A 10364-nucleotide genomic window follows, 5' to 3' on the forward strand; every position below is an offset into this window, starting at 1 on the left:
GGTGTGCGGTTTATGCCGGTGCCGGGTGCCTTGTTCACCATTAGGAGCCCAGGAAGAACCGAGAATTTATGGTGAGGGAGGGGGACATCGCACTCCAGCTCCGCGTGAACAGTCTGCACGAGGCGGTCCGAGGTGCCACTGAGAAACAAACAACGACCTCTTCCTGAGGCACGACACTTCCAGAGAAGTCTGCATTTATTCCAGGAGCAACAACATAGCCCATTTTGCCTATTGTGTTTGAACGTCTGGGAAAATAAACATGGTATCTGTAATGTTTCCCTCTGAACTTGAAATATGTTTTATTAGTCATGATCCTAGAGAAAATGTTCGCAGGAAAAACCTTAATCCAGAAGGAACTGAGAGCGTGGTCCCTAGTGACTTCTGCCTCCGTCCATCGAGCCTTCCCTGAATTCCCTCCCAGTACCAGCCCTGTTTCCGCTCCGCCCCCTTGGCTACCCTCACATCAGGATGGACAAGCATTTCCCCTTGATTTCAGTCGACATGAGACCCAAATTCTTTCCCCTAAAGGAACGAGATGTCTTTAGATAGAATCTAGTCTAAAAACAGATGCTTACCCCTGACGCACAGCCCCAGGCTTCAGACGACTGGTCACCTCCAGGCACAGACCTCTCACTGCACCTGTGACGCGCGCTGGATGAGATCGCTCTGGTGTTTATTCAGAACGTACAAAGATACTGAGAAAGAAGGAAAATACACAAGAAATGCAAAGGCAGGGAATAAAACTTGCACTTATTAATTGCTCATTTTTCTTCGTTTCACCGAGTTTCTCACTCCCGGGTGCTCTGCTCTTTAGCAAACAAATAAGCAAAGAAAAAACGAAGCGTGGTGGCAAATAAAAAGTGTTCACTTAAGACGTTTCGAAAGTATGAACTTGGCTCTTTCCAATTTAATTTCTTTCTCTTTTTCTGCTCTGTTTTTCTAAGGGTAGGGGAGGCAAGGTCAGTGAGGAAGAGGGGCAGGTGGCAGGAGGATGGTAAAACGTTCAGCCGAGTTCCCTCCCCTGTGGATGTCCACAGTCTTCCCTACGAGCACTGTTGGCGGGAGCAGCGCTCTGCGGGACCGATAGCACGGAGGAAAAGGAAGGAAGCGGAAGGGAAGAAGAGAGAAGAGAAAACAGGTAAGCACCCTGGGGGAGACAACTAAGGGTGGCTTTTGTTTTAAAGTTCAAAGTTCACCCACAATCCCGGCAGCTCAGTCATAAAGCCTCTGCCTTCGGCTCGGGTCATGATCTCAGGGTCCTGGGATCGAGCCCCACATCAGGCTCCCTGCTCTGTGGGAAACCTGCTTCTCCCTCTCCTTCTGCCGCTCCCTTTCCTCTCTCTTTTTCGGTTTCATTCTCAAATAAATAAATAAAATCTTTTTAAAAAAGAAGTTCAAAGTATATATGATGTTGATTTGAGGGAGGAGGGAGAGAGATGGAAAGACAGTGAGAAGGGCGGCGGGGACGATGACGGAGAACTTGGTCCTGGCACAACGTGCTTTGTTCCGACCCCGCCAGGTCGCGGGGGTGGTCCTTGCAGGTCTGCTACCTGCTGCCAGGTTGGGACAGAAGGAAGACCAGCCGGAGGAGAAAGGGCACACCTCCTCCCTCGCGGTCTTTGTTCTGTCCTGCCCGTGAGCCTTCTCCTAACAAATCCAACCAGAAACCAATAACACAGACTTCAAGTCAAGGGCTCAAAACACAGACTCTCCCTTCCAACCTTATTCTAGATATTCTTCCTTCTGTTACTACAAAATCTAACAGTGTGCACTTGAGCTATGTAAGCACGGCTTGTCATTTACTTACATCTCATTGTATTTGATTTTAAGTCTGTTTTTCTTAAAATAAGACTGCATTTCATATGTTCTAACCAATTTTGACTTTTTACCGAGTCAGCCTATTTCTCCTCTCAAACACACAAACATAAATGGTCTAGTAAATTCCGGGCACTTTTTTTTTTCCAGAATTAAAAAAAAAAAAAATGCCCCAGTTCTCTTCTTACGAAGACAGGAAGCATTTCCTGGAGCTTAATCACTGTTATGATTTGCAAAATTGGAAAGGTTGAGAGAAATTAGTAAAATAGGTTATATCATCCTACTTCAGATTTGGAATTTTTGGACATGGTCCTGCTGTCATTCGGATGAAAGCAATCATGAGTCAAGCTGCGGGCAACCTAACCCACCTCTGTCACCCTATAAAAGTCAGGGCTCCAGAGACCGGACCCAGGAGAAGGTAGAGAGCACCACGACGACTTAGAGCCAAGAAGAGCCTGTGGAAATGCAGAACCTTCCAGCTCTCCTGTTGCTCTGTGTGGCTGTATGCTCAGCCTACCCAGCGGACAGGGCTGCAGAGGACGAGGACAGCATGGAACTTGTTCAGGTAACTGGTGGCTGCGTCCCTCCCAGGACTCGCTGGGGCTTGGGGTGCGCGAGTAGCAGGTAGAGAGCGTAATTAAATGTGTCTCCCATGGGGACATCTAATCCAATGTGCATGTAGCTGGTGTTTACGTTGCTAGTGTCGCGTCTAGACGCAGGGGTTTGTCCAGCTTTCTTCTTAGGGCAGGTCCCCAGGAGATGCATAAAGTAGAAAGTCGAGGGAGTTAATAAATGGGCCTGAAATACAGGATTACGCCCAAAGAAGCCTATGTGCTCTGTGTTCCTCTTTTAAGATAAAAGACATTATCTTGGTTTTCTGCTTCATTTTCATTGCTTTGGGAGTAGACCAGGCTCCAGAGATTACCTGGCCACAAAGGCAGAACAGAAGCGAGGAGGAGTCTTTAACTGAGAGTTGAGCTGAATAGGACACTCATCTTGATTTCTGCAAACCAGACAGATACTGCACACAGTTTGAGTCAGCAGCTGCATTTTACTACGAAAGGCTAAAAATCAAAGTATGACATAAAAACTTTACTTACTACCCTGTTAGCAATACCTGGAAAAATACTACAAACTTGCAAAAGAGACAAAACCGTTTGTTAGAAGAAGGGACCATGGTCCGGTCGTTGAGAAAATCCGAGAAATGCAGAAGTTCCTCGGGTTGGAGGTGACGGGGAAGCTGGACACGGACACTCTGGAGATGATGCGTAAGCCCAGGTGTGGCGTTCCCGACGTCGGTGACTTCACCACCTTCCCTGGCATGCCCAAGTGGAGGAAAACCCACCTTACCTACAGGTAACAGGTCCAAAGAGGTTTTCTCACACTACCCAGATTTTACTAATGACTATCACAGGAGAAAAGAACTTCTTCGATTTTTCTCTTAAAGGATTATAAATTATACCTTGGATTTGCCAAGAGATGCTGTTGATTCTGCCATTGAGAAAGCCCTGAGCCTCTGGCAGGAGGTGACTCCACTGACCTTCTCCAGGGCTGATGAAGGAGAGGCTGACATAAAGATCTCCTTTGCAGTTAGAGGTAAAACAAAGAAACAAAAAAACCCACAAAAACCATGAAATGCATCTATTTATCTAGGTGCTGTTGGGGGAGGGTATTCCAAAGAGATCTGAATTACCTATCTTTCCAATAAAAACACTTTCTCTGTTAGATCATGGAGACTTTAGCCCTTTTGATGGACCTGGCAATGTTTTGGGTCATGCCTACCCGCCTGGGCCCGGCATTTTTGGAGATGCCCACTTTGACGACGATGAACAATGGACAAGGGACACTTCAGGTTGGTTACACATCTCTCGGAATGACGTTGGTGGGGGTTTTCTTTAGATTTAGAAAATTCTTAATAGCTCAGAATCTTCAAGAAGTGGGGTGTCCCATATTTCCTGAATGGTTTGAGAATTAGTAGAATGTATTTTTGTTTTAACCATTTTTCAGATGTCTGAAAAGTTTATTCTCTGTCTTGGTAAGCACGGTGTGGGGACATCAGTAAGTATTTCTTTGATGACTATGTTTCTAGGGTGAGCTCAGGACCGTCCTCGAGAATATTCTCCCATTATATTGAGTTGCAGATACCCAAGGGACGGTGCCCTGGATATTGCTTGTATTCAGTTGGGGCTGTTTCTTCTTTACTCTTCAGAAGGGAGATGAGAGTTAAATTTCAGGAACTGAGGTTCCTTTTTAGGTTTTCTTCGTAAATCAGCATTTTACTATCTCTAGGTTAACGAGAGTTTCTATAGAGTAGTTCTGAAGGAAAGCACTTGCCCCCTAATACAGTGTCCGGATTTTTTAGGTGGAAGAATATTTGTCAGTTCATAACCGTATACTTTGAGGATTGGCTTCCAAAGTTCTCAAAAAATTGGCTAAAACAAGTAATACTGCTTCTGAAACTCAAACAAAATAGGGAGTATGAATGTGAAGTTAGTGCTCCGTAAATTTCTTTGATTCTACTGAATTAACAACTTCTTCCTGCAAAGCCTCTAATGAGGACTGTACTAGGATCACAAGTTACACAAATAACACTTGCAAAAGTAAATTCAGCATGTCAAATATAATTACCTGATGACTTCCAATTTTCAGTATTCTGGGTTATTTTTAATAATATGAAGGCAAAAAATGTGAATATAGCCAGTGTTTGTGTGGCCCAGATCTCTTTCGTGGCAAACGGTAGCACGATTAGGCGTGCTATCTTTGAGACCAATCTTGCAAACCCTATGTCAATGATCCTTACTAATATTTCCAGACCCAATGTGTGCTTAATTGTAATAATCTTGGGAGGAAAATTATGCAGGCAACATTCCAATGGGGAATCGTAGGAGCGTGGTTGTCTCAGGATTCCAGAATCGAGATGAATAAATTGTGATTCATGTAACGGAGGCCATGACTGGCAAACACTAATATGTTGAAACAGTGTTTAGCTTTTCATTAACAAATGAAGAGAAACATTTATGGATGAGCTACACATGCGGTTTGGGCCCACTCCAGAGCACAGGACAAGGGAGCTGGCTCTCAGCTAGGATCCTGAGACAGGAGAGGGGGTTGGGGGGACATGACTGGATATTTTGTCTCAAAGACTGATTTCAAGAAAGAGCCTTGAAAAACACTTGGCCTGCTGTGAAGTGTGGGCCCGTTAACCACACACCAGGCAAAGGAATCCCTGTGTGCCTCCAGGGAGGAACCAAGAGAACACACAGCTGACCTGTGTGAGGACGTCCATGGATTCGTACCAAGTAACCGTTGTTTATGATTTCTTAAATAGGAACCAACTTATTCCTGGTCGCTGCTCATGAACTTGGCCACTCCCTGGGTCTCTTTCACTCGGCCGACCCCAGCGCTCTGATGTACCCAGTCTACAGAGCAGACACAGACCTGTCCCGCTTCCGCCTTTCTCAAGATGACGTGGATGGCATCCAGTCCCTGTACGGTGAGCGAGGCTGCACACACCAGGCACAGGAGCTTTGCAGGGCTGGTCTCCGGGAGAGCTTGAAAACGCGGCACGATGCATTTGCAGCTCCTCTCAAAGCCCCTGAGAGTGTTGGGAAAGCACTCACGTGGACGATAGCGTCACAGTCCCTCTGTTTGCCTCCCCACATCTGTTCCCTTCAGGATCTCCCCCTGGTTCCCCGGATGACCCCGTGGCGCCCACAGAATCTGTGACTTCAGGACCGGGGACCCCAGCCGCGTGCGACCCTGCTTTGTCCTTCGATGCGGTCAGCACCCTGAGGGGAGAAATCCTCTTCTTTAAGGACAGGTCAGACCGGAAGATTCCACTTCCCTCTCTCTTCTTCTGATGTTCAATGTTTAGTAAGGAGAACGGAGACTTGACGGAAATTTTAAATTCTGAGAGCAAAGCGTTTTCTCTGAACTTGAAATCACTGAGCTCTCGTGACTCACCCTCCATGTTTCCCCAAAAGCTTCCCACCCATTTTCCAACGCTTGATTCGATGCCTGTCCTCTCGTGTTTGTCTCCAGTCGTTATAAGCCACTCTTGCTTTTCCAAAGGCTCAAGTCGAACTTCAGAATTAGAGTTTTATCTTTGTTTCCTTTAAAGATGGCATCAGGAGGGCATTATCCTTAACCAGCTAATTTGCGGTTGCAGACTATGTCCATGACAACACGTTCAGGCTGCACACGTGGGAGGGAAGCCAAGAGCCAGTCTCCCTCGCCACACCGGCTCCCTGCTGCCACCCACCGTCGAGGACGCGTGTAGATGCTTCCACAGTCATTCTGGAAATACTGACACCCACACGCACACATACACACACACCAGTCTGTCCGTCTGAAAACGTGACCAGCATTGTGATACCTACACTGGTTTGCATGGACGGTAGCCACCTACTCTCTAGAAGATCTTACGCCAGAATCCTTGGGCAGGAGGTCGGGGGCGAGCGTCCCAAGAGAAAGAAACGATCTTTTCCTGTTGACAGCATGCCTGATTTCTGCCCACACTCGAGCCTAGCAGCCGAGGGGATGGGGGTGGGTGGATGAGGCACCACAGGGAGAAAAACACCCTAAAGGTGAAGGTCTGTTTCTCAATTTTCGTTTCCTCTTTTACATATTTTAGGTATTTTTGGCGCAAATCCCTCAGGACACTTGAACCTGGATTTTATTTGATCTCTTCGTTTTGGCCGTCGCTCCCTTCAGGCCTGGATGCCGCATATGAAGACACTAGCAAGGACACTGTTTTCCTTTTTAAAGGTAATTATGAAACAATAATTTCTTCTAACCCGTTGAAATAAACCCCTTTTCAGGAAAATTAAATAGAACTTCAACTTTCTCTACTCTGACAAATTGTGTCTCCTTCGTCACTCTAAGTTCTGAAGAAACAACTGGGTCTGGTGTTATTTTATTTATATTTTACAGATAATAAAAATGCATGTAGGGATATAAATCACTCAGAGTTGTAAATTCCCTCTTTGCATTTGTGTTCATTCATTCAATCCACACATTTTTGTGAAAAATCTACTTTGAGCTGGGGATTAAATCCTTACTCCGAAAATCAAAGGTACTGACAAGTATTTTTAAAACTCGAAGGCTTAACTGTCATAAATTCAGCAAGACTCCTAATGATGTTTCTTAACAGGAAATCAGTTCTGGGCCGTCAGAGGAACGGAGGCACAAGCAGGTTATCCAAAAGGCATCCGCACCCTGGGTTTTCCTGCAACTGTAGGGAAAATTGATGCGGCCCTTTTTGATAAAGAAAAGAAGAAAACGTATTTCTTTGTAGGAGACAAATACTGGCGGTAAGACGGTGTTGGGATGACTTTGTATGGAGCCTCAGCAGGGAAATTATCTTCTTCCAAGGATACCCCCAGGTCACTCGCAGCCCAGCCTACCCCCCCCCCCGCCCCAGTACGGAGGATGGGGACATACTCGCTTTCAAAGGCAGCAGCACTGGTCTCAGGTGGTCCCAGGGCCTCTGCCTCGGTCCCACCTTGAGCCCGTGAGCCGCAGGCTGGAGCTCCCCCTGCAACCACACCCCCCTACCTGGACAGCCTCTTCTCACCTCTGCACCCCCCTCACCTCCTGCCAGTGCACTCCCTCTTCAAGTCCTGCCTCAAGCCCCACCACCCCGTGGAGCTTCCTGGCTGGACTCCAAATGCAGATGGGCTTGTGTTTGTTTCGAAAGAAGCATTGGGAATCCGGGCCACACGTTAGCATTCCTTTCCTGTCCACTCATCGCCTCCCTGGGTGTTTGTCTCATCTTTCCAGCTTTGCTATATGATGCTTCAGGGCCTCCCCTGACCGCACCGCTCATTAGTGCTGTCTTTAAGAGGACAGTGAGCAGCAGCGTTCCGGGTTTACGACCAGAACCCAGGACACACAGACGCCAATGCCTGGGCCATCTGCCCGATGACTGGGAGGACCAACCAAGGTCCAGCCAATGAGCCCAAAACCCATTCCCTGTGCTTTCCTGGTCTCCGCCATCCCTTTCCCTAGGAGGCTGCTGAGGAAGTCCAGACGTGCAGGGTGGGGAGGACATGCACAAGCCACATATGGTAGAGGACTTGACATTCGTATTTGAGATGAATGAGCCAACTCATCTGTCCGTACCTGCAAGCCTTTGTGATAGAAAGATGATTAGGGTTCTTTCCATCCAGGCTCGAGAAGTATGGTAACAGACATCTGAGACATCTGGACATTGCCTCTGCTCCGGGGGAGAGACAGTTTTAAGAGCTGTGTTTGCAGTCCCGTTAAAGTCCCATATTTCTGTAGTGTCTGACCGGCTTGACGTTCATTTACGATACTAGGAAAGTTTACTAGAATCCCACAGTAAACCTGACATGACTTAGGGCTTCTGGTCACGTGGCTTCCATGCAATGCCATGCTGTATTTCTTTTACTGGGTGCAGATTTGACGAGAAGAGACAATCTATGGAGCCGGGCTTCCCCAGGCAAATAGCGGAAGACTTCCCCGGGGTGGACCCGAAGGTTGACGCTGCTTTTGAAGCATTTGGTAAGGAGATACTGTTTGTTTGGTCACGGGGCACTGGGAACTTTCTAGGGTATTGGAGGGACAATTGGATTAATTTGTAATGACAAATTTTCTTTTTTTATAAGACTTATTTATTTACTTGAGAGAGGGAGAGAGTGGGGGAAGGACAGAGGGAGAGAGAATCCCAAGCAGACTCCGCACTGAGCGCAGAGCCCAACGCCGGGCCCATGATCTCATGAGTGAGATCATGACCTGAGCCGAAACCAAGAGTCAGATGCTTAAGTGACGGAGCCCCCCGGGTGCCCTGTGTAATGACAGGTTTTCTCTAAGCAGCTCCTTCCTTTCTCCCCCAAATTGCTACTTACCAATTCTGTGCCAAGTCTATGATGACTTCTAGAACACATTGATGTGATAGGTGGACACTCATCTCTGTTTCGTGCACGCGGAAAACAGCAAACTGCTCAGGGTTGACCTGAGCTCTCAGATCACCCTGCGCGCAGAGGAGTCCCCTCCAGCAGTGTGGCCACGTTTCCCTCACCCCATCCTGCCATAACTACTGATTCCCAGGGACATGTCCCCGAGTGGTCAGTCGCTGCCCACGCCAGTCAGTTGCAAATCATCGCTTCTTTGTGCACCCGGGGTTTTAAACCAGTTGTATCTTTTTCCTGCTGGAGGAGAGAGGAGTGAAGGCTGGTGGTTGTTATCGGAAGGTGACCTGAGCACCAGGATGGCCGAGCCTTGAAGGGTCCTGGTGTTCTCAAGGGGTTTCCATGCTTCTCTGGGTCTGAAAGGGACCCTCAGGGAAGGAAAGGGGAGGAGGACTGTTGGGAAAAAAAGAAAACAAAGAGTTCATGGTTTCCAAAGAAGCAGAGAGTTTTGCCTGGTTGGAAGCAGAATACCATGGTAAGTGGAGCCTGGCTTCGCCGTCGGACAGAGCTGGAAGGCGGTGCTGTCGCCAGCCTGTCCTCTGCAAGGGACCTTGGGCCAGCCCGCATGCCCCTCCCCCTGCCCATCTGCAGGGCAGACTTAGATGCGCGTCCCTCACAGGACTGTTGAAGGAAGACGTGAGAAAACAACCCGATCAAACACTTGTCGGAATCCGGCACCCAGTAAAACCCTATAAACACCGAATCCTCCTCGCCTGGCATTCTGCATTCTGTGTGTAGCCAAGCTGGTTTATCTGAAACAGTATCTCACGGTTCCCTCCTCCGTATTTCCAGGATTTTACTATTTCTTCAGCGGACCTTCCCAGTTGGAGTTTGACCCCAACGCAAGGAAAGTCACCCACACCCTGGCGAGCGGCAGCTGGCTGAATTGCTGAGAGGCCGAGAAGCGCCCCATGGGCTTAGGCCACTGCTGCTAGTCCTGCTCGGAGTCCCCGCGAGTGCAGACGGTCCGTTTCTCCCACGCGTGTGGGGACGACGCTCAGGCGACATCTGCGACTTGCCGGCTGCTTCCCACGGTGTCGGGCATCGGGGCGAGCCACTGAGCGGGGGCTGCGTCCCGCGGGGCCTCCACGGGGGAGGGGAGAGCGCTCGTGGCCCAGCCCAGCTACTGTATATAGACTATGTACTTGTTATTTAATAAAGAGAATCGGTCAGTTGTATCATCATCTTGTTTGTTTTGAGAACAAGTTGTCCCCACGACCTTGGGTGCAGTGGGGACCAGATCGGAGGCAGGCGAGATCCTGGGCCCGTGGTGTTAGGATTCAGGTCTCCATGGTGGCTGCGGCCCCACGGGCTTGTCGGGACCAGTAGAGGACGCGCCATATGCCCTCCATAGGTGTCCTACAGCCAGTGTCCCTGTTTCCACCTCCCACACGTCCTGTGTGTTCCTGAGATGCCCTGGGAGGAAGACCTAGGCCAGCTGTCCCCAAGCAGGGCTGGCTCGAGAAAACACTGTGACGCAGAATCTTACGACTGTCGCAGATCACCTCGTTCACACACTTTCTTTGTCAGGTGGAGGAAACCAAACCTGTTCTTCGTCTCCTCCTTCCACGGACAGCCCCTCGGCAGGTCCCTCCCACCTGCCCTAGCAGCAGATCT

The 10364-nt window shown here is 48.7% G+C and overlaps 1 protein-coding gene across 1 annotated transcript; it reads left to right on the plus strand.

Moving 5' to 3' along the window:
* The first annotated feature begins 2278 nt into the window (after positions 1-2278).
* On the plus strand, positions 2279-9640 carry LOC111153872 (stromelysin-1). The gene is made up of 10 exons (XM_022513149.1): positions 2279-2380; positions 2927-3171; positions 3263-3411; positions 3542-3667; positions 5144-5308; positions 5491-5635; positions 6449-6582; positions 6968-7127; positions 8237-8340; positions 9540-9640. The coding sequence occupies exons 1-10, from the start codon at positions 2279-2281 to the stop codon at positions 9638-9640; spliced, it is 1431 nt and encodes a 476-aa protein (XP_022368857.1).
* Positions 9641-10364: the final 724 nt, after the last annotated feature.

The sequence above is a fragment of the Enhydra lutris genome, unplaced genomic scaffold (assembly GCF_002288905.1).
Source record: "Enhydra lutris kenyoni isolate GAN:26980312 unplaced genomic scaffold, ASM228890v2 scaffoldscaffold34, whole genome shotgun sequence".
Taxonomy (NCBI): Eukaryota; Metazoa; Chordata; class Mammalia; order Carnivora; family Mustelidae; genus Enhydra; species Enhydra lutris.